This window comes from Euphorbia lathyris, chromosome 9 (assembly GCF_963576675.1).
Source record: "Euphorbia lathyris chromosome 9, ddEupLath1.1, whole genome shotgun sequence".
NCBI lineage: Eukaryota > Viridiplantae > Streptophyta > Magnoliopsida > Malpighiales > Euphorbiaceae > Euphorbia > Euphorbia lathyris.
In genome coordinates this window covers 29,650,003-29,675,132 of record NC_088918.1, presented here as the reverse complement: position 1 = coordinate 29,675,132, position 25,130 = coordinate 29,650,003, and the positions used below count along the sequence as shown (strand labels likewise).

The window sequence follows — 25,130 nt, the reverse complement described above, 5'->3', positions numbered from 1 at the left end:
AAGAGAGGAAACGCTCCTTACCATTTGAATAATTTGTTGACCTATTATTTTATAACATTAACCTTTGGCGAATAACAATCAATAACATTTGATCTTGACATTATAGCACGTATATAAAGAGACCCATTAAATCACACTTGAGATGCTTGCTAATCTGGTAGAAAACTGATTTTCACCGAAGTTATAAAAATGGAGAAATAAGTAGTTTTTGAATGGAAAATATTATAAGAAAATTGAGACAACTAAGTAGAGACAAAATATTATAACAATTGTGTTGCGATTAATAATCATCAAACACAAACATTTAACGAGTCTCCTAAAATACGCGCTAATTTCTGTCAAAATTGAACCAAATGTGATTGATTACTATAAGACACGGGCTAAATAGTGCTTTAATTCAAGCCATTATTTGTAGCATTGATAACTATTGTGCCACCAACACTCTATCTTCATAAAGCGAGATGCATATACATTATTCACAAGCTGCATTACTAGCAACATCAACCTAATTCTTTAGGGATACAATACAAATTATACATGATTCACAGGTAACTACAAGACTCTGATTCCTACGATGACAAAATAATGTGTCTTGTTCCTGGAAACAAACATGGAGACAGCATGAACAATGTCATATATATGGAGCTGTTGTATCATTTCTAGCTCATTCTGCTGCAAGGCAGCTCCGATTTCGACCAATTTTATCCATCTCCAACTAAATGACCTTCCATCTTTCTTTGTTAACTAACATTCATATGGTTAAGGGATGAACTGAATCAAAATAAGAACCTAGGCCAAGATCCCAAGAATGGGAAAACAGCAATCAGCAACCCAAGGAACAATGCTGTGTCCTTCACTCTTCTTGCCCAACTCGGTTTGCTTTTGTTTCGTTACTTTTGTAACTTATCTACCTTTCCCTTTACTCGTCCCACCCACCAAATGGATGAACCTTTTTGCCATTTTTCTTACGGGAACTACCAGCTGCTGCCATCCATGATTCGTAGCCCCCCTCTTCCTCACGAGTTGTATTGTCTTTCCTCTTACTTGTTTCTTCCCTACTTCTAGGCCTAACAAATGGTTTCTTTCTGCTCCTGGTTCTGGTTCTGGTTCGTTTCCTACCCCTGGGTTTAGATCTCTGGCTTTTACTTCCCCAGACCTTATCAATCACAAGAGATAGTGCAGTCTGTCCTAGCGGTACTGCTAATGCGGTGAAGAAATTATTTGCCGTGTAGAAATCATTTGTACCTGTTCTTAGCAGCAATGATATGCCAATGGCTGGTACCATCCAACCAAAAGCTCTAAACACCTAGTAGCATAATATCAGCACATTCTTTCAGTAATAATGACGAACTTTATCTTGAACCATCAAGTTCTACAAATTAACAAGACCATAAACTGACAGACTAATCGCAATCCTACGATTTAGAGGGCATAACTGATGCTATTATAGTAAACAGCTACAATCAATTGACAAGTTGAGGTTACAATTTTATGTGTACTCTCTTCAAGAAGCCACTAATCCGTGATGAGCTACAATGAGCTGATCACAACCTTCCCCTTGAGGAAGAGAGGTTATAGTATGATGCATTAACACTGTTTGGTTTGATCTTACGCAGCGAACAATATCCTTTTTTTCTTCCCCCAAAATAAAACCCCTTTCAGTAAAATATACTTCCTGAAACCTGATTAAGCCCCAATTTGCAGTCAGCAATATCATGAACTGAGTACATATGCTATTCAAAAGTTTATCTCACTACAGGTTGGTTATGCTTGTTTGTTTTCATTACCTTCCAATCTCATATCTAGAGAAACAACATAATGAATATTTGATTACCTAAGTTTTCACAGTTCAATAGAAAAAGTTGCTCAAGATACTATATCAATGGACCCGATTACTGAAATTGCTCAAGATACTTTTTTAGCTTCTAAAATCTATTTCTTAGTTCAAGATCCCTCTTACTAACTGGAACCAAAGAATTAGATTGCAACTAAAACTACCCTGAAGAAGAACTAAATTTAATTGCTAAATTCTAAATAATTGTTAGTTAGATGCACCAAACAACTAACCATGAAATGGAGGGGATAAAATCTTCATTCTAGCAATACAAATTATGATCTCCAGATAAACAATCTTTAGCACTATTAGCAATCTAGTTTAGAAGAACTGAGTCCTCTGATTCCTGCTTGCTTCAAATTCAAATAGGCTAATACAGAATTGAGGATAAGAAATGCAAGATCGAATTTCCATTGCTAACGACCAATTAACAATATTAATCAACTTTACCCTCAACGAATCTACCATTAAAATCACAATAGGGAGGAAGGAAAGAACAGTCACCTTGAAAATCCAGAATTCATCCTCTTCCTCTTCCTTATCATCATCGTCATCATCATCATCATCAAACCATTTATTAATTTCATCATTAGACCACCATACCCTCTGTTTAGAGGCGCCAGTGAACCGGAAATCATCATCACCGTAGGCGTAGAGCTCATCTTCGAAATTGATTCCGCTGCGCCGAGTGGATGAAGTGGACCTGGAATTGTTCCAGCCAAGATAATGGCGGGTAGGGAAGGGAAAGGACCTATTATGAGCGAATTCGTGAGGGTTTAGGAATGAGAACAATGGTTGTGCAGTGAACAACTGGGGCTGGAGAAGAGAGGCTCTCATTTCTGGGATTCTTTCTAAACCTCAAGTTTCAAACCTTTAGATAATTAGCCTCCAAAACAGAAAGCGCCATGGTGCCTAGCGTTTTCTTGCAGAAATCCAACCAACACAAAACTCTAAACCCATTTGATTTCTCTTGTAATCATTATAGATTTCGGGAATAACAATTACCGGAATGGACACGTAAATAAATTGTCATGAATTTTTTCGTGAATAATTTGAAAATGACATGTCACCAAATTCAATTCAATATTCTTGTGTAAAAACTCCGACCGTAACCTATCTATACTATATATAATAGCGGAAGCAGAGAGAAATGAACATAAATATTTTAGAGGTCTTTTTGATGAGTTGTCAACGTAGTAAAAAATCAAAATTAAAAAAATTTAATTAATTAAAAATAACATATTTATATTTATAATATATTAAATAATTAATAGCCCACTAATTAAAATAATAAAAAAAAATAAGAGTTACAGAAAAATGAAAAAACACAAAGAAAAGGAAATCCAAAAGTCACAAATAAACTTGAGTATTGCTATATACCGCAATATTTTTTCCAACCACCGCACTCTTTTGACATTTATGCCCTTGTCATAATTTTTTTATCAAAAACCAAAACTTTTTTTTTCCTCTCTTTCTCTCCCAAGCCTAAAAACCCTAATTGGACGAAAATGGACCCGAGCATTCTCGAAGACCATGAATTTCGTACACGAGGTAATCCTACGATATAAATTTAAATTAAAATTTCGTTTATTAAATTTTGAATTTTTTTTAATTGGATTTGGCCTAAACGGGCGCCGCATGCCGCTCGTCCGCACGGCCGAACTACCCGTTCCCACCTACGGTGGAACGGGCAGGCTGCCCCTTTAGGCATAATTTGCCCAATTTTTTGCATTTTAACGGGACAGCCTGTCCGTTTAGCCTATACGAGGCCCGAACAAGCTCGGAATTGTAATTTTTAACCCGACTAAGCCCTAAATTTATATTTTTAAATTTTTACATGTATTGTTAATACCTATTATGCAACCGAATGCCATTTTTTTAACATTTTTGTGCGTATTGTTAATACATATTATGCATTTTTTATATATTCAGGAACCGTTAGAAGATTGGCAACCGGACGACATTGATTACAGTTCTCGTTTTATAACGGACACCGTTTTCCCTTCGTGTGAAGATGTTGTTACTTGGGCAAAACAGGTAGCTATTCGAATTGGGTTTGAGATTACAATATCTTCGCATAAAAATGGTGGAAAGCAAAAGCAATTGAGATGTTCACGGGGTGAACGCTACAGAGGGAAAACAGATGACGCAGGGTTAATACGAAAAACTAAAACTAAAGCGTGCAGGTGTAAATTTGAGATTAAAGCCTATCAACGGTCAGGCCTTACTGGTTGGGGGATAAAGGCTAAGGCTGGATTAACTGGTCAGCACAATCATTTGTTACGTGTGTATCCAGAGGGAAGTCGGCAGATGAGCGGACTCAGTATCGCATCTAAATTAATCGTTCGTGATATGAGTTCGGCTCAAGCAAAGCCTTGTGCTATTTTAGCAGCCGTTAAAGAAAAGCATCCTAAAGACCACCCAACAATTAAACACGTCTACAACTATAGAGATAAGATGCGGAAGGATGGGTTTGAAGGTAGAGACTTGGCTAGTCAGTTCTATCATATCGCTCTCGAGAACAAGTATGCTCATTATACGCAAACTGAGGGTGATTCCAGCGTCATTACACATGTGTTTATGGCATATCCAGAATCAGTAGATTTATTCAGGACTTGTCACTAGTACATCGGCATTGATTCCACGTACAAAACCAACAAGTACAAAATGCCATTTGTTGAAATTGTTGGGATGACACCTTGTAATAACAATTTCAAAATCGCATATGCCATCATTAAAGATGAGACTGAAGGAAGTTACCGTTGGGTCCTGCAGCGGCTGAGGGTTTTGATTGGGTTTGATCTCAACCCGACTGTTATCGTCAGTGATAGGGAGTTGGGGTTGTTGAAACCGATTCTGGAGGTTTTTCCACATACAGCACATTTGCTATGCACCTGGCATATAAACAAGGATGTAGAAGATCGGACGTACAAAATTATGGGAGACAAATCAATTGCCGATAAATTCAAGAATGGAAAATGGAGAACATTAATTGAATCCTTATCCATTGCGGAGTACGAGGAAAATCTGGGCAAGATGCAGGATTCGATGAGCAGGTACCAAACTCTTATCTCGTACGTTGAGGAGACGTGGTTGGTGCATAAGGAGAAGTTTGTTGTTGCATGAACGAAAAATTTCTTACATTTTGGCAACACAACCACTTGTCGTGTGGAGAGCGAACATGCGAGTCTAAAGCAATGGCTCAATACATCCACAGGATCGCTGGATACGGTATGGCAAAAGGTTCATAAGCAGATAGAAGCCCAGGCAACTCATATCAGGTATTTTCAATAGGTTCTATTGGAAGATGTTTGTATTCTTATCATGTATTTGTAACTCTCAGTCAACTGATAGTATGTTTATGTTCTTATTAGGTACATGCTTGAGCAGTCCAGGCTTCGTAAAGGAGTCTCTTACTCCGGATTCCCCTTTAACTACCTAGTATGCAAAGTCTCACACTACTGCATGCAACTGATCAATGTTGAGTTAGCTCGCATGAGAAGTTTGAGCCATGAAGTGAATGCGCGTTGTGGATGTGTATTGAGAACCTCTCATCAGATACCATGTGCATGCGAGATCAAACAAGCTTATGAGTCTGGCGATATGATCAGTGTTGAGAGGTTTCATGTGTTCTGGAGAACACTTTTGATTAATTATGGTCAGACTCATGAAACTGAAGGGTGTCATGATCAGACAGAGGATCAGAGATATTTTAAATCCTTAGTCGACCAGGTCTCTAAAGGTGACCCAGCCTTTCTGCGAAACATTTCAATACTTATACATGATCAACTACACCCTGATCAAGCACATTACACCGAACCTGATGTGAAAATTAACGTTCAAGGACGACCGAATGCGGGTAAATCTACAAAACGTATGCCTAGTGCCTGGGAGTACAACGAAACTCGGCGTGGACATGCTCGTTCTAGTAGTTTGTCTATGAGCCGTGGTAGAAGTGGTAGAAGTGGTAGGAAAAGCTCTTCATCAGCTGTCCATAATTTTGCATCCTTAGGTAATACAGTTTTGCAATATCTAATTCATTTACACTTAACATAAGCTATGTGCGGTTTACAATATCTTATTTCACTCAATGCAGATGGAAATACGTATGAAGTTAATGATTTCGTTCATTCTGACAAAATAATTGGGATCATTAAGCCCTACGTTGAAACATATTGCGACGTAGTCGGTGATGGAAATTGTGGCTTCCGTGTTGTTTCTTCCTACATTTTTGGCACCGAAGAGAAGTGGCAATCAGTTAGGCATCACCTTAGGAATGAAGTAATTGCTAACCGTTCTCGGTATGAATCTGTGTTAATTGACGGTGTTGATGCAGTAATTAATAGAATCAGTTGGGACGGTGGAGCTTGTTCGCAGGAGCATTGGATGCTCGCTTATGATGACTTGTTTCTGATTGCTACATTGTACAATGCTGCTGTAATGTTTTTCGGTTACATGGGTGGAAATAACTCTAGTTTTTGTGGTACTGTTTTACTAGTGTATGCCCCTTCCACTGCTACGAAACCAGAACGAGAGATCTGCATAGCTCATTTGGGTACGCACTGTCGCCACTATATTCGTTTAAATTTATCTCCTAATTTTCCAGTCCCCTATGTACTAGAATGGTGGAAACAACACCATGAACGTAGCGTTGAAGGGTGGGAACAACACCTATGGACAAGACTGGTTCAACTTAGATCCATTTAGCTTTATATATGCAGCTAGGACAGTCACTGTTTTGACTCATTTTTGTTCATTCGAATTACAGGTTGTGTCTATATTGACTCTGTATTGATTCTGTATTGATCTGGATTGATCCAGTTAGCTTTATATATGTTTCAGGTTGATTATGGATTGATCCAGTTAGCTTTATATATGTTTTTGATTGATTTTGTATTGATCTGGATAATAAATAGTCACTGTTTTGACTCAGTTTTGTTCATTCGAGTTACAGTTTATGTCTATATTGATTCTGTATTGATCTTGATTGATCCAGTTAGCTTTATATACGTTTTTATTTTGATTTTGTATTGATCTGGATTGATCCAGTTAGCTTTACATATGTTTCAGGTTGATTCTGGATTGATCCAGTTAGCTTTATATATGTTTCTGATTGATTCTGTATTGATTTGGATAATAAACAGTCACTGTTTTGACTCAGTTTTGTTCATTCGAGTTACAGTTTGTGTCTGTATTGATTCTGTATTGATCTTGATTGATCTAGTTAGCTTTATATACGTTTCTGTATTGATTTTGTATTGATCTGGATTGATCCAGTTAGCTTTATATATGTTTCAGGTTGATTCTGGATTGATCCAGTTAGCTTTATATATGTTTCTGATTGATTCTGTATTGATCTGGATAATAAACAGTCACTGTTTTGACTTAGTTTTGTTCATCCGAGTTATAGTTTGTGTCTGTATTGATTTTGTATTGATCTTGATTGATCCAGTTAGCTTTATATACGTTTCTGTATTGATTCTGTATTGATCTGGATTGATCCAGTTAGCTTTATATATGTTTCAGGTTGATTCTGGATTGATCCAGTTAGCTTTATATATGTTTCTGATTGATTTTGTATTGATCTGGATAATAAACAGTCACTGTTTTGACTCAGTTTTATTCATTCGAGTTACAGTTTGTGTCTGTATTGATTCTGTATTGATCTTGATTGATCCAGTTAGCTTTATATGTGTTTCTGTATTGATTCTGTATTGATCTGGATTGATCCAGTTAGCTTTATATATGTTTCTGATTGATTTCTGTTTGGTCAGGTTGATTATGTTTGATTCTGTTTAACAAATAGTAATTAACAACGTACTTATAAAATTAAAGTACTAAAATACCAAGTACATAATAAAAGATATTATCTGAATGCCAAAAAGTACTAAAATGCTAACGTCCATATACTTATAATAAAAAGTACTAAAAACACAACCACAAATCACTTGGCGAAATTCCAAGCATCCAAAATCTGGTCGTACGACTGCCTCCATTCAGCCGCAACATCCTCATCAAGAAGGTTCATCGCGTCCAATGCACCTTCTCCCTAGTTAGCCCAACGGCTAACCCACTAGCAAAAGAAATAACCCAAAATGAATAAATATCACTTCATTTAATATAATTTGATAATTGTAAATAAATTGATTAAAAATTAAATTACTTACCACTTCGCTATTCGAGCGAGTATGAATAACCGGTCCGGGTGCAGGCATATCCGGTAGTAGCTGAGGGTGTGAATGCAGGCAGTACCACGTCATGTACTACTCCTCACAGTCCGAAGGAGTCCGTGCAAGAGTGAACCGAGACAATATAAGCATGCAAGCCTCGGGAAACGAGGTCCAAAGATCCTCCGCCATATCGGCGGGCACTTCTACCCGATACTTCAAGCTGGACCAAGGACGTACGGAATTCAACAGCCTCAAGATCGGTCGAGGTATGGTCTGCACGTAACCTAATTGGCGAAGGCATCTCCCCGGCATGTACGGCTCGATCACATCCCTGTAACGTATCCATCCGGCATATATCGTCCTGGGGGTATGCGTAATGACATCAGGACTATACGGCATCCACATCACCTACAAACGTATACAAAAACATTAACATACAAATAATACAAGTAAATGAATTTGGTTTTTTTAATTAAATTGAAATTATACCTCATCAGCAGTCAATCTATCAAGCCGGACGCGATATGATTTCAGTCGATCCCCGCTCTTCTCCAACGGTATAGATGGCCACATGCAAGCTCTCGGCATCGCTGGATCTAATGTGACTCCTTCCCGCTGAGGCCTGAAGCACGGGAAGTACTCATAAATCCATGCCTAAAGCAGTGTCAGACAACCCGTGATCTGCCTGCAGTCTCCTCTGCTAGCAATACCTAGATGACGGTATAGATATGCTAGTGCAGCTGAGCCCCACGAGAGTCCAATGGCTCCAGATACAGAGTCCTGTACCTCCAACAGACAAGAAGGTCGAATGCGGTCCCCACTCTTGTCCACGAACAATGTGCAACCGAGCATCAGAAACGTCCAAGCAGTAGCATGTGCATCAGCAATCCGATCTCCTTGACAATAATCCAGGACTGAAGCCGCTCGTATACCGCCATTATAGTAGTGACCCTTCAGCAACTCCTCCCGAGTCATACCAAACAACTCCATCACACAAGACTGAAGCTCCTCAACACTCGCATCAGTAGTCACCATAGCCCCATCGATGGGGATGCGCAAAATCTGCCACACATCATGCAATATAATGCTCATCTCACCAAACGGCATGTGGAATGATGACGTGTCTGGCTACCACCTTTCCACAAAGGCCGCAATCAGGGGTGCATCGATGTGGCCATACATGATATTGGGTAAATGGGACAACCCAGTTGACTCTATACGCTTCTGGATCTGCTGAGAAGCACCACTGTACCATACACACAGCTTCCCATAATATAATGATCGTGTCTGACACCTGAGGAGGCCCCTATCCTGCCCGCTCCAGATAGCATTGGCAATATGTCCCAGGAAGCTTGGGATCACAAGACCATCAGATGGACCCCCAGGAACCGGGGTCTTCACGATCCAGTCATCCTCTCCATCACTCCTCGAGCGCTTGCTGCTACCTGAAATTACAGTAAACTCATTTATTATATTCGTATATTTTATAATAATCACGAATAAATCACATAATAATAATTAAATTTAAATTTCTCACCCGAAGACGACCCTGCTGTAGTAGCAAAACGTCCGTCATGCCCCCTCGGTATGGTCTTAGTAGGTACTCGCACAGAGGATGAACTCTGAGGAGGCATAGAGTCATCTCCATCCATCTCCATAGCATCCGCCATCTCCTTAGGCTGTGCCCTCTGGGCATCCCCCATTAATATCTGCTCCGCCCATTCCCTCCGGGCAGAGGCAGTCACAACACGTGACCTTGTATGTCTCTGTCCAGAACGGGCCTTAGCATTATCAGCCTGTAAAACCAAAAATATTTTACACATATAAGCAAATAACACATTTTTATTTAAATATACTCAATTTCTCGTTTTTTGATTTTTTTAATAATTTTGCATTGCTACAGACCGGGTCGAACGAAGTTATTTAAAAAAAAAAAATTTCGGGCCCATTTTTGCCTAAACAGAGCGCCGCAACCGTCCAGCCGCTGGGCCGAACGGTTTCGACGCTCATGTCGGCCATATGGCCGACTTGGGGGCCATGCTCGTTCCACCTTACGGTGGAACGAATGCGCCTATCGTTCCACCATCAGGTGGAACGATAGCGACGTTCGTTCCACCGTACGGTGGAACAAACGGCGGGTGCCGTTTCCACCAGGGGTGGAACGGGCAGTTCGTCCGTTCCACCCGTGGTGGAAACGGCACGGCGCCGCCGTTTAGGCTATATTCATACGGGTTCTGCCTCCGATTCGGAGGCGGAACCCGTGATTTCGGAGTAATTTTAAACAAAAAAAACTTATCGGAGCATTCATGAAGCCTTTACCCGCTCCTGGCTTTGGCGGCATGTCGTTTTAGGTCGGGTTTTTTGAAAATCCAAAAAGCTAGAGAGGATTTGAGAGTTTTGAGTTTTTGAGTTTAAATTATGAGGAGGGCAAAATTGTCAAAAAAGTGCGGTAGAAAGTATAAGCATGGCGGTATATAGCAGCCCACATAAACTTCTATATAAAGCATGATAGATAGTATTCCACCACTATATTCATTGGTCATGATAGACAGTATTATATTTCTGAATGTAATTATTCGATTTTTTTATATGTTGTAGTTATTTTGTTCTTAATTGTATTGTTGTTTTATTTTTTATTAAACAATAGTTGTTGTAGTTTCATCTTTCAGATCCATTTCTGCCGCTACCCAGGTTCTATACATCTCGCTATCTCATTCATGTTTTCTTTTTTATTTGTCTTTTTCTTTTCAAACTGATATCTCCAATTGAAGAAATCTGATAGAAATAGAAGATGCATAAACAACTAAAATCGGGAAACACAAAAGTGTCAAAAATTAAAATTTAACATTGGCTTATATAGTTTTTAACTATTATATTGTGTTTGTACAAAAGTATTAGTATTTCAAGAGTTTTTAACAGATGAAAATGAAACATGATCATAGACAAGTTGTTGGAAAATATTAATTAAAAAAATATTATTATTTGAATCTCTTCAAATTCTCAAATGTTGAGTATAATGATTCTAATTAATGGAATTAATTTCACATATTAATTATAAAATGTTTTTTTGTACTAAGTAGTTACAACTGCGATTTAATTCTATTTAACTAAAATTAATTTATGGAATTAATTCTTCATTAAGAAAAAATAAAAATTTTCTTTAAAAAAAACGAAATTTTTAATTAATGGGCAAAAAATATTTCCACTCCCCTCTTTATATGCTTATATCTTGACATTCTCACTTATTTTCGGAAAAAAAAGAAAGATAGTTCTCTCCTAATTATCTTTTTTGTCATTTCATTTTTGTTTTCTATTCTTTTATTTGTTTTTCTTACTTACGAAATTCAAAAATATATAATTATTAGAAAATATTAATGAAGTCAAATAAGTGATATTTGGGAGCATGAATGATATTCTATACAGTGAAAGAATGAAGAACAAATTGATTGAATATCTTGATGAGATATTATGAGATGAAAATAGGAGAAATCATCACCTTAAGCTGATTCAATTGGATATATTGAGTTATTGTAGTAGGATGAATAATTGAGTTCGAATACTTGGTGATCATGAAATTCCATCAAGCAAAATAATTATCATCAAGATGAATTTGTGACTAATTCTTATCAATTTTATTTTTTTATATGTAACATATTGAATTGATAAAGTTTCTTCATGTGCAACATTAGAAAAGTATTGATTGTAATAGTTTATAGCATAATATATCGATGTTGACATATATTATAATTCTTTTATATCGTAGATTTAATATTTAATTTTAATTGTAGTTTAATTCAAATTTTGGGTTTTCATTATATTCTAATATATTTCTTAACTAATCTCCTATTTTATTATTATTATTTCAAACAATTCAATTATTAAAAAAAATTGAAAATATATTCAAATTACTAAAAGATACAAATCATTGAATTTTGTAAAAATAAATAAATCATTCACCTTTAATTAAATTCTATAAAAAAATTAATCAATTATTTTCAAATTAATTTAATTTAATTTGAATTATCAATAAAAGGCCGATCTGAAACCGCCGTTGGACTTTGCAGTGTCGCGTCATCCCTCGAACCACCAGTCCATCGCCGATCTGCGTCAGCCGTCGTCTTCGTCGTCATCCGCTCACTGCCATCGACTCGTTGCCTTCCGCCAGCTCCGTCGCAGTGCCGCCGTCTGCTGTTGTATCGGATCTGTTCCGTCGCCGGTCGGTTTGGGTTTTGGATCTTCTCTGCCGTCGCCCCCTTCCTCTCTTCGCTGACGTTCCTCCTGCCGCTGTTTCGGATCTCTGTGGTTCGCGGATCTGTACCGTCGCCGGTTCGCTCGCGGATCTGTTATGTCGACATATATGTGTATTACTGGTTTGAGAAAAATAGGAAGAAAGTAAAGATCATATTCTTGTTGTGGTGTGATTGCAATTCAAACAACATATCTGACTTTAGATTTATTTAAATCTGATATTAAGATCGAAGTTTTCCCTCGCCGTCCCGGCCACCATGGCTGGGCCGGTTTCACCCGTTCTTCGACCTGTAGTTGATCATAGAATTGGAAAAATGTTTGCTGATTATAAAAAACGTTCTAGTTCTGTTATAAATCATAAATCTTTTGCTTCTGTGGTTGCTTCATCTTCACTTGTCCCTCCGGTCTCTGAAGCCGTGATTTCTGATGACGGGGAATACAAGTCTGTGAAGATTAATCAGAAGGCTTTTGAAAAACGGATACAGTTATGTAATCACTCTTTAATTGGACGATTAAACTTGAATAAAGGAGAAACACCATGGAAACTTGATGATCTTCGTTCAAATCTAACGAAAGCATGGGGAATTTCTGTCCCATGGCGTTTGATCTCTTTAGGAAAGGGTTTTTATCATGTTTTACTTCCCTCTGAAGAAGCTAAACAACTGGTTCGCAGTCGTGGAATCATTGGACTCAAACCAGGAGTTTTCCGCATTCAACCATGGACCCCAGATTCTGACCCGTTATCTCAAAAAACAACTACTGCTCAGATATGGGTAAGACTTTACAATCTTCCTTGGGTTTACTGGGACCCTGTGATCCTCTCGGACATTGCTCGTTGTCTTGGTGGTCTTATTAAAATTGATCGAGCTACTTTAGAAGGAGATTATGGACATTTTGCTAGGATATTGCTGGATGTTGATATGGCGAGTAAATTACAGACACAGGTTGGGATTGAAAGAGATGGCAAAAAACTATGGATTCAGGTTGTATACGAAGATTTGCCAAAATTTTGTAAACAATGTTCGACTATAGGGCATGTTGCATATCAATGCAAACAAATCTCTGATAATAACGTTTCAAATCAGAATGATACAGCCGTAGTCTCTATTACGTCAAAATTTAAACGCTTAATTGTGTCCCGTAAACGTTCCACGGCTCAATCTAAATCGGAATCAGATACTTTTGATGGACAAAAATCTAATACTCCTAGGAATAATTCAGGAGAACCGGACAACATTAAAATTTGGAAAAAAGTTCGTGATCAAAGTAATGATGACATTCCTGTCTCTGGTATTCTTAAAAATATTACTGATGCCCTTAAACAGTCGGTACCTCAAGGAGTCTGTGACCATGTTTCAGGAGAATACGTTATTGTTGAAGAAATTAATAGCTCTTCATCATCTGATTTGGAGGAAGAAGATGGGATGGGAAGTGGTATTAAAACGATAACCAACTGGTTACCACCAATTAGTAAACGTTATAATGTTAATGTCCCTCGTCCGGTGAGTATTGTTTTTCCGGACTCGCCACAAGCTGACATTTTATCTCCTAATAGATTTGATCTTTTATCCAACATGGATGGGAGCACAAACAATGAAATTATTATTTCAGAGTTATCACCTTCAAACTCAGAATTTCAGAATTCAAAGCGTGTTTCATGGGCAGATGAAGATGAGGTTGTTTCTTCGGATTTAAATCATCGGTCAATTGAGATTAATTCCTCTAAATCAATGCACCCTAAAAGAGAGCGCAAGAAACTGGGAAGATATTATCCATGATTGTCCTTTATTGGAATTATCAGGGTTTGAATAACCCTAGTACACAGCGAGCTCTTACTCTTTATTGTTCATAAAATAAACCTGATTTCGTTTGTATTGCTGAGCCAATGGTTCAGTTCGATAGTATTCCGACGAGACTTTGGAGTAGTCTGGGGTTGAAGTTGATTGCCAGGAATGTTGGAAACTTTCCCTCTTTGTGGCTATTTGCAAGAATCTCTCATCAGGTCACCATTATTCGTGAGCATGAGCAGCATATCACAGTGGATTATAGTATTTCGGGTTCTGTGCAGCGTCCGACCTTCGTCTATGCCAGCAATTTAATTTCTCGTCGTTTATCTCTTTGGTCAGATGTTATTGGCCTTTGCGATTCATCTCCAAATAGTTGGTTAATTATAGGAGATTTTAATGCAATCGTCGGAGCACATGAGAAGACAGGTGCCTTACCGGTTAGTTCGTCTTGTGTTGATTTTTGGTCATTCATTGACATGTGCGGTTTTTTTAATGTCGATACAGTTGGTGCAAAGTACACTTGGTGTAATGGTAGATTAGGTTCTGCAAGGGTTGAGTGCCGTTTGGATCGATCAATGGTCTCGGCAGGTTTTATGGATTTTTGGGATTCAATTTCTTGTGTTGCACTTCCGCGACATTTATCGATCAATGTTCTCGTGGTGATCCTCATGTTTCTCGCTTCCGATTCCTTTCTATGTGGGTTACTCATCCTCTTCTACATGGGGTAATTTCTCAGCATTGGGCTGATGCACAAACCTCGTTACCTCCTACGCAACTTCTATGCCATAAATTGCGTACCTTACGTCCCATTCTTAGAATTTGGAATCGTAATGTTTTTGGGTTGCTTGATGAAAATATTCGTGTTGCAAGTGAGAAATTAGCTGCGGTTCAACATCATCTTGAAGATGTGGGATTCCAGTCAGATCTCCATGAGCAAGAGCTTTTAGCTCACGCTAGCCTTGAATTTGAGCTTCAAAGGAAAGAATCTTTCTATAAAGAGCGGAGCAGGGTTAAATGGTTAAAAGATGGGGATCGAAACACGTCTTTCTTCCACCGCGTTGCTGCTATAAAAAAATTGCGGGTTGGAATTGATGTTATGGAAATTAATGGAGAAATTACGAACTCAATGGAAGCTATTTCTTCACATGTGGTGAATTATTTCTCCCAACTTTTTACTAGTCATAGCACTTCAGTGGATTTAGGAGTAGTTGTGGATGTTATGCCCCATTCTGTCACAACAGAAGACAATATTGCTTTGGCGAGATGTCCTTCAAATGAGGAAATTCGAATTTCAGTTTTTAGTATGGATAAAGACAGTGCACCTGGGCCTGATGGTTTCACAGGGTTTTTTTTTCAAACTTTTTGGGACATTGTTGGTTCTGATGTCTGTAATATGGTTAAAAGTTTTTTTAACAACGATCATATTCTTCCTGGTATGAATTCTAATCTCATGGTTTTAATTCCTAAAGTCGAGGGTGCCAGCCGAGTAGATCAGTATCGACCAATTGTTATGAGTAATTTTAGTTTTAAAATTATTTCTAAAATTCTCGCAGACAGACTTGCAATTATTGCTTCTCGCATTGTTTCTGAAAACCAGTTCGGGTTCATTAAAAATCGAAGTATCCACCATTGTATTTCTACAGCTTCAGAAGGGATTAATTCTTTAGACAAACGTTGTTTTGGCGGTAATATGGCTTTGAAAATTGACATTCAAAAGGCGTTTGATACACTGGATTGGAGTTTTTTGCTTGCAGTCTTAGATGCTTTCGGTTTTTCATTGCAGTTTAGAGAATGGATCCTTAATATCCTTTCTTCTTCTCGAGTCTCGATTCTTGTTGGGGGCCGTTCTCGGGGCTATTTTAGTTGCTCATATGGGGTTCGTCAAGGAGATCCTCTATCTCCTATTTTATTTGGTCTTGTTGAGGATTTCTTTAGTCGTTGGATCACTAAATTAGAAGCAAGTGGTGAGTTTGATAACATGTTGTTTGCCCGTGGGGTTTGTTTTCCTTCACATCTGTTATATGCTGATGATATATTGCTTTTTGGCAAAGCTACCGTCCGGAATATGCGCACTATTAAAAAACTTTTTGAGTTTTACGGTCTTCTTTCAGGGCAGATTGTTAATTGGGGAAAGTCGGCTGTGTATTTTGGAAAGCATACTTCAGCCCAACGTGCTGCTTTTTTGGCGAATTTAATTGGCATTCGGCTGCAGGGGTTGCCTTTCTCTTATCTTGGCGTCCCACTTTTTATCGGAGCTCCTAAGCGTTGCCATTTACATCCTCTTACGGATAGGTTCCTGGCTAATTTTAGTAAATAGAAAGGAACTTCTCTTTCATTTGCGGGTCGGTTAAGTTTGATCAAGTCAGTGTTGACATGGGCTTTTGTTCATTCCTTTATTATTTACAAGTGGTCAATGGAGCTTTTGAAAAGGGTGAATAATTGTATTAGGAATTTTCTGTGGACTGGCTGTATTGACACAAGAAAACTTGTTACTGTTCCGTGGAAAGTTTGTTGTAGTCCAATTGAGAATGGAGGTCTAGGCATAAAAGATTTGCTTCGATTTAATAAGGCTCTTCTTGGCAAGATGGCGTGGGAATTACTTACTGGGAGCTCTTTAGTTTCAATTCTTTTAAAACAGCGTTTTCTTACGCTTTCTGGGCTCCCGAAAGCTGTAATTTCTAATTCTTCGATTTGGCCATCAATCCGAGAGGTCTACTATATTCTTAGGGATCAATCTCATTGGTGGATAGGTAATAATTCAAAGCTGAATTTCTGGAGTGAATTATGGATTAAGCCCTCGGTGGGTGAACAATTAAATCTGCCCCGTAATATCCAACGTACTCGATTTAATAGCGTTGAGGAATATCTTGATGGAGATTCATGGATAAATCTGCAGCAACTTCCACAGGTTTTACAACAACATATTATGGAGATTAGGCGTGGCGGTGATGATGAGGATTTCTGCGTCTGGACATATTCTTCTTCAGGTATTTTTACTGTCAAGGATTTCTATTTTTCATTAGGTAATAATGCAGCAAAGGTTCAATGGTGCAAGTTTATCTGGTCTGAAGTCATTCCTCCTTCTCGTTCGATCGTTTGCTGGAGGGCTTTATTGGGTTACATGCCCACGCATGACCAATTGCAGAAGCGTGGCATACCTATTGTTTCCCGTTGTATGTTATGCAAAGCGGCATCGGAATCAATTGAACATATTCTGGTTCATTGTCCCTTTTCTCAAACTGCTTGGAGAGCATTGGGCTCTCTTTTTGGTAAACATATCATATTGACGGATTCTCTAGTTACTCTTATCTTGAATTGTTTAAATCATAGCTTCAGTTCTCAAGTGGGTTTGTTATGGTCAATTGGAGTTGTTAGTTTGATTTGGATTTTGGGGTACACTAGAAATAAAGCGATATTTGAGAATGAAACACCATCAATTCATCTTGTGCTTCGTAGGCTTTGGATTATGATTCGTGAAGGCGGTATTGGTAATAAAGGTCATATGAAAAACAATGTTGATGAGCTTCGTATTCTTAGGCAGTTACACATTCCCCTTAGACCCCCTCGAGCTCCTAATATAGTGAGTGTTACTTGGGTTCGTCCTCCACCGGGATGGCTCAAAGTTAACACAGATGGTTCTGCAAATATTAATACAGGAATGGGGGGAGCAGGGGGGGTGTTTCGCACTACTCGAGGATTTTCTCGGGGTTGTTTTGCGTTTCGAGTGGATACCCCTTCTGCGCATATTTCCGAATTGAAAGCCGTTATTTTTGCTATTCAGATTGCTTGGGAAAAAGGATGGCACAAATTATGGGTGGAATGCGACTCTGTTTATGTGGTAAATTTGCTTAGGAAGCGCTCTTTAGTTGTTCCATGGACGTTGCGACAGGATTGGATTACTTGTCTCCGGTATTGTTCTTTTATGGATCTAAATGTTACTCATATTTTTCGCGAAGGAAATAGAACGGCTGATGCATTGGCTAAATTTGGCGTCACAACAGATCATATTGTTTGGTGGAATTCTGCACCAGCTTTTTGCAATAGATTTATTTCTGATGATATGTATTGTTTAGAACAATTTCGTTTCTCTTAATTTTTTTCCTGTATTTTTTCCTCATTTTAATAAAATTCGGGTCTAGGTTTTTGTTTGGTTTTGTGAAGATGCCAACCTAGTTGGGATCTTTGCATTCCGATCTTAGCCTGTAACCCAACCTTTACTTAAAAAAAGAATTATCAATAAAAAATATATATCTCCTCAAAATAAAAAATATATATTAATTTCAAATGTACATAATATAATTTTTTTTCATAGTATGATATAAAATTACTTAAAAATAAATATGTCAATTTATTTATTTATCTAAATTATATAAAAGTTCCATATCCCGTGCATCGCACGGGTTCACGACTAGTTATCTTTATAATGTAGTTGGCTTGGTGATATATCATTTAAAAGAAAAAATCAATTCACATAAAAAATTTGTCTGACGTATTGTTTATGTGTCTACACTACAAGAAAAAACGTTATCACCGACGGAATAATCCGTCGGTGATAACCAAAATTGTGTTGGTGATCATCATCACCGACAGAAGACCGACAAAATGTGATGTGACTGTTATTACCAAAATCCAATTAAAATAATTATATGAGAAATCAAATGCAAAGTTAGATGAGTTTAATGTTCGGAAATGAAGTTATGCAACATTAACGTTTTAAATCTGATACTTAATTGATTGTGGGTGAAATTAATTATGTTTTCTCTTGTGTAAGGTCTATTTTCTTTCCAATCCAAATTACATGGTGAGCTAGGTTTTGGCTCGAATAGCAAAGGAGTTGAGATCCACTTTGGGATTTAATTCTTCTTTAAGGCCTATTTGATTTAAATTAGCTAGGATTTTCCTATTTGTTGTTGCTATTATAATTTGCTAACGCTGGTAATTAATAAAAGTTAACTTATTTTACTTTGGAAATAGCTACAAGCATATGTTTTTTAATCTTAATAAAAAAATATCATTCTGCTGTTTAAGCTGAAAAAATAAAAAATAAGTTATAAAACGAAGAATCAAACAGACACTTAATCTCTCTATAGAAAAAACTGAAACATTTCTAAACTCCAATCGAGCTATGAAGTTTTCTCATAACTAGTGGGAAGTGTTTTATCAAATACTTAAAAGTGATTAAATTATCAATTAAAATCTATTTTGATTAAATACTTAAGTGATCAATCAATCAATTAAGCCGAATGAAGACAAGGGGTGCAAGGCACCTCCGGAACCACCCCAATTAGTGGTGGTTCCGGCTCTCTATTTCTAGTAGATTGGAATTTGGGGAACAAGATAGCTCCTTTAAATTTATGTGCTAGGGAAAAAAATTGATCCAAAAAGTGTAATGAAATTTTATATCATAAGCAGTTTTCTATTTGCTCACCGAATTAAACTGCGATGCTTTGTAATGATTTCTTAACAAGTGATAAAAGATTGAACAAACATTTAAAAATTGATGAATTTATCAAATCTATTGCATACAATTAGCTAAAACTAATATATAATTAACAATTATCTAGAAAATATAAAAAAAAGTTAAAATAAAAATTGTGAGAGCATATGAAGCAACATTGATGAATGCAAAAGTTAATCTAAAACAAAAGAATAGAATGATAAAATCTAGAGTTCAAAAGAATCATCATCTTGCAAAATTTGGCTTGCAACCATCTCTTCTTCATCATCAACCAATAAGTATGGATTCCTCTCAGTTGGCTGAAAGTTAGAGAATATAAACACATAGAACACCAAACTCGCTGCCTCCGCTAGCGCATTCATCACCCATTCATATCTGTAATCAAGCAATGCCCCTATTGATGATACCACCACTCTTGTAAAGTACAAATACCCAACCACAAATATGTAAAACTGCTTAAATAGTGTCAATTTCTGTAGATTCCTCGCCGCTTTCCCGTCCGTTTTCGATGCCTCTCTCAGGCTCCGAATCGACCAGATAATCGGAAAAAACACTGCACAACAACATATTATATCAATCAACAAGAACAACTGATTCCATGTCATCCAATCCTTAGTTGCTGGCCCTGTCTCACTTATTACAACATAAGCTATGTTTTCAAGTACTTGTAAAGGAATTACTATCATAAGTACATTTTTTTCCCTTTCCTGAAGGTACGGCTTTAGGAAAGACCATCCCGTTCCTATTAGGACGATCACCGTAAACAACATTATTCCTTTAAAGAACCCGAAAATGTAAAATGCTACGTCCCATCCGTGCGGTGTTCCGGTTTTGCTTACGTACATTTTGTCCTCGGATGCGCAGATCATTTTGAGTGCCTTGACGAGGAGCAATGCACCCATTATTATGTGAATTTTGTCGACGGTAGGGCGTTGTTTGATGCAAGTGAAAACCCATAGAACAAAGAGGCATGTGTATATAAGAAAGAATATGAAATAAAGCCTCGGCAATTCGGTTTGGCCAGCGGGGAGAAAATCTTTTATACCATATTGTAAGTTGTACATTTCGGTATGTACATACATCGATACTTCGAATTCGGGTTGACAATTACCGAATACTAGATTGTATTCGTCCGGATCTTCAATCAGTATCGAACCGTTGTTAGTTGAATTAACGGTGAAGGTGTCGAATCGAAAAATGAGTTTAACATACCGGCTCGAGAGGAGACAAAAGGATTTAGCATGTTGTGACTCGTTTATGATCCTAACAAAAGATGAATCTCTAGCTAGGAAAAATCCCATTGAAGAAGGGCTATATTCCGCTTTCGGATTCTTCGACTTCCACGACACGTCTTTTACCGAAATATCTACGTGACCGCCTTGCGAGAAGCCGAATCGCTCGAACATGATCATGGGGCGGGAATCGTCGAGGATATGCGTGTCCTTGATCTCGCATAATGCGAAATGGATGTTGGAGATTAGGAAGAATGTTGTGCATAGGAAATGGTGGATTTTGGGGAAATTAGAGAGGAGATTCATAATGTTTTTGTTAAGAGAAAAAAGGAGGAGTGTGAGATTTGATGAAGAAGGGAAGGGAAGACAACATTTGGGGAGTGTAGATCAGAATAATTGGATTTAGATGGTAAAAAATAAGTGAAGAACGGTTTCTATGCCAAAGATTTTGGAGATTTAAGCAACAATCTTAAGACATGTGTTGCTCTTGCATTATTAAATTTAAATTAATTATATTTATATGGTCTATATTTGGTAAAACAAGGTAAAAACTATTTAGTTAATTATTTATTTTGCTTGACTAACCAGTTACTAATTGATAATGTAACAAAAAGTATTGCGAAAATTATTAATTTATTATTATAAAGCACAATTGTTAATTATTTAAACAAGGCATAACATATATATAATTTGATTCAGACAAGGGACAACGAACCAAACTACAAACGAACAGTATAAGTAATTTCAGTTCAGTTCAGGAGCATTCAATTCAGTAAAATTAAATTAAATTAAGTTAAGTTAAGTTAATATAATTTCAGTTCAGTAATTTATCACTATTTATTATAATTATAATTATTTATATATAATTTATAATTTAGTATTATTTATATATAATTTGATAACAATTCAAATTATTCTAGAATGGGGAATAAAAGAAAATTAATAGAAATAATGGCAAACAATTATTCCTTATAAAAGTGGGATTTATGCATGATTAATATGGAATTAATGGTAATTAATGCAGGATTAATGCAGGGGTGAATATGCAAATAATGAAGAAAAATGAAGAAGTCTCTAGCATTATGCCACGCTGCGTAGACCATGACGAGACACGTCATAGCAAGATACGCCCGATGAGAGCAAGTAATGGAGATCCGTCCAAAAGACGCACTTATAACCATCCATGAAGGGAATAAATACAATTAAATAGTAATTAATATCCATTAATAAAGAGATCAGTATCAAGGAGAAACCTCCGACATTGATAATACTAATAACTCTATTAATACTGAAACTAACTGACTTTGGCATCGGAGTGTTCCCGGCCGATCCCAACGGCGCCTCGCAGGGAAGTGCTCTGATCAAGGATTTTTCACAAGTACAGTAAAACCTCTATATAGGAATACTCTATATAGGAATAACCTCTATTTTGTTATAAAAAAACTCGGTCCCAACTTGGGCCAGTTATAAATAGGAATAACCTCCAAAACGTTATTTGTTATACACTTTTCAAGTCCCACCTTTAGAAAGTATGCCTCCATATAATAATAATTATATATTTATATGTATATATTAAGAATTCAAACTAAATCATAAAATATTAAAAAAACTATTGAAATTATTTACGAGTTGGAAACCCAAACTACAACTTGAAATTATAAATATTTAGTATTCTCATTGATGTTTATATTTTTTCCATAAAACTCTTTCAATTATCTATATATTGAAAACCTAAACTCTAAATTGAAATTCTAAATATTTAATTTATTCCATTAATGTCTATTGTTATACATTATATATAAACCATGTATGCCTATGATAATCTTAACCAATTTCAAGTGGTATTATTTAAAATTTAAAATTATATTTGTTGACATTTTTTATTATACCAAACTCTATTTAGTAATAACCTCCCAATTGTTATACAAATAGTTTTGTCCCAAGTGTATTCCTATATAGAGGTTTTACTATAATCATAATTCATCATTATTTATTATAATTATAACTATTTATATATAATTTATTTCGGTCCGGCATTCGCGTCGCCCACGTCGTGCGGGTGTGTCCCTAATCCGACGGTCAATCGATTGCACCCCATGCGCGTGAGAGAGCCTTTTCCCTAGTAATTGATTAAAGGCTTGTAAAGCCCATTTACTTATAAATTAGTTAAATTTCTCATTTCTTTTCTACGTGGGATGTGAATGCTTAATTTCATTTTATCTTCTTCCAAACCATTTCAAGTTGTTCACTTTGAGCATCAATTTCTCATTCATCATTTGTCCGTTTTGAATTTATAATATATTTTTAAAAAGATCTTATGGCATAGAATACGCTGATATATTTCAATTTATTATGAACTTAATTTATTCGTTATATATTTAAGACTCAAATTAACAAAAATAAATTAACAAACCAAAAGTTGTTTATAATTTATTTTGGATATATATAATGTATAAAAATAATTATATATATTTAATATATATAAATATTATTTATTTATTTATTACATCATCCAGTTCGATCAATCCGAGCCATCCGGTTCGACCAAGTGACCTGTGACCCAGTCATCAATCTGGTTTGATGTCCGGTCCGGTTCTGATAACATTGCTAATAGAGTTTGGTAATAGAAGTTATTACCAAGTTGGGACTGTGTTTTTTTTATAACAAAATAGATGTCATTCCTATATAGAGTATTCCTATATAGAGGTCTTACTGTAATTTATAATCTAATATTATTTATATATAATTTATCATTATTTATTATAATTATAATTATTTGTATATAATTTATAATTTATTTATTATAATTTATCAATATTTATTATAATTATAATTATTTATATATAATTTATTATAATTTAATAGTTGTTGACGCCTTGGCTAAGTTCGCAGTCTCTACAGATTCTTCCTAGTGGTGGTTCACAGCTCTAGACTTTTGTTCTCCTTTTATGCAACGGGACATGAGTGGGACGGAGTACTTCCGTGTTAGCCGTTAGTGCTTGTTTTTTTTCATTTCTTTTGGTCTCGTTTTCTTGGTTTCATTTTGGGTGTGTTTAACACTCTTTTTATTTTATTAATAATATCGGTTCAGTGTTTGGTGGCGGCTTGGTTTGGGGCTTCGGCTCCAATTTCAGCCTCTTCCTCCATGCAACCAATTTCATTTAAAAAAAATTATTTATATATAATTCATCATTATAAGGTATCCGCTATGGTTACTTTGCTTTTTACAAAGTACCGTTACTTGGTGTGGTTTTCACCATTGGATGATGGAGCAGAAAATTAATCCAATGGTTAAAACCATACCAAGTAACGGTACTTTGTAAAAAGCAAAGTAACCATAGCGGACACCTATAATTTATCATTTTTATTATAATTATTTATATATAATATTAGAGCCGCACATAACTAACCGGAAAACAAAAAAAACCGATTTCCGAAACCGAAACCGAAAAATAGGTTAACCGTAATCGGTGGACTAGTTTACGTTTTTTCATTTCAAAAATCGATGGTTAACCGAAGCCGAAAAATAAACCGATTGTGTATCGATACACATAAAACCAATATAAATATATGTAGAAATTTAATTATCAATATATAAATATACATATTTATATTGAATTTTTAAGTTAAAAATATTAAAATAACTTAAAATTTATTTGTTTTTGCGATTTTGTTAATTAAATTTGAAGTTCAATATTTTATTTAATATTTAAATAATTATATATTTATTTTAAAGTCAATAATTATAGATTTAAAGTGATATTTGTTATGAAAAGTCACTAATGGTTAACCGACCGAAATATAGGTTAACCGATCGAAGCAATAAGCTAACCGAAATATAGTTAACCGAATTAAATGGACTGGTTAATGGTTTTTATTAATGGACTGGTTAACCGACCATGTGCACCCTTATATAATATATCATTTAAGTTAAGTTAAGTCCAGTTTAGTTCTGTTCAGTAGCATTCAGTTCAGTTAATTTAGTTTAATTTCAGTAAAAAAACAGTTATGTTATAATCTTCAAATAAAATATTCTGAATATGTGCAGGAAGCACATAACTAGTGATGATCCAAGGAAAAAGATTATGCGAATTACTTTAAGAATAAATGTGGAAAAGAGGATCTCTCAATTTCTGTCCCGTAGGTCTAAGCACCGGGAAATGAGCCAACAGTACTGGTGGTGCAACTCCACACTTTGACTCAAACTCTAGGACTGATTGGGAATCCAATTTATTAATTTAGCCCCATATACTTCAAGTTTAACATATTTATCTTAGGGTAAATACATCGTTGGTCACTCAACTTTCATGATTGTCTCAAAATGTTCATTCTACTTCAAATTATCTCCATAAAATTATTCAACTTTAAAATTTAGCCCAATAAAGTTACTCCGATGATTTC

The 25,130-nt window shown here is 36.2% G+C and overlaps 2 protein-coding genes across 2 annotated transcripts; both read right to left on the bottom strand.

Moving 5' to 3' along the window:
• Positions 1–335: 335 nt before the first annotated feature.
• Positions 336–2,781, bottom strand: LOC136207445 (uncharacterized). The gene is made up of 2 exons (XM_065998693.1): positions 2,339–2,781; positions 336–1,306 (listed from the first exon to the last, which is right to left on the bottom strand). Exons 1-2 carry the CDS (start codon positions 2,669–2,671, stop codon positions 920–922), a joined length of 720 nt encoding a protein of 239 aa, XP_065854765.1. The 5' UTR covers positions 2,672–2,781; the 3' UTR covers positions 336–919.
• A 16,922-nt stretch (positions 2,782–19,703) lies between these two features.
• LOC136207317 (protein CANDIDATE G-PROTEIN COUPLED RECEPTOR 7-like) lies at positions 19,704–21,035 on the bottom strand. The gene is made up of 2 exons (XM_065998595.1): positions 19,830–21,035; positions 19,704–19,796 (listed from the first exon to the last, which is right to left on the bottom strand). The coding sequence occupies exons 1-2, from the start codon at positions 21,033–21,035 to the stop codon at positions 19,704–19,706; spliced, it is 1,299 nt and encodes a 432-aa protein (XP_065854667.1).
• Positions 21,036–25,130: the final 4,095 nt, after the last annotated feature.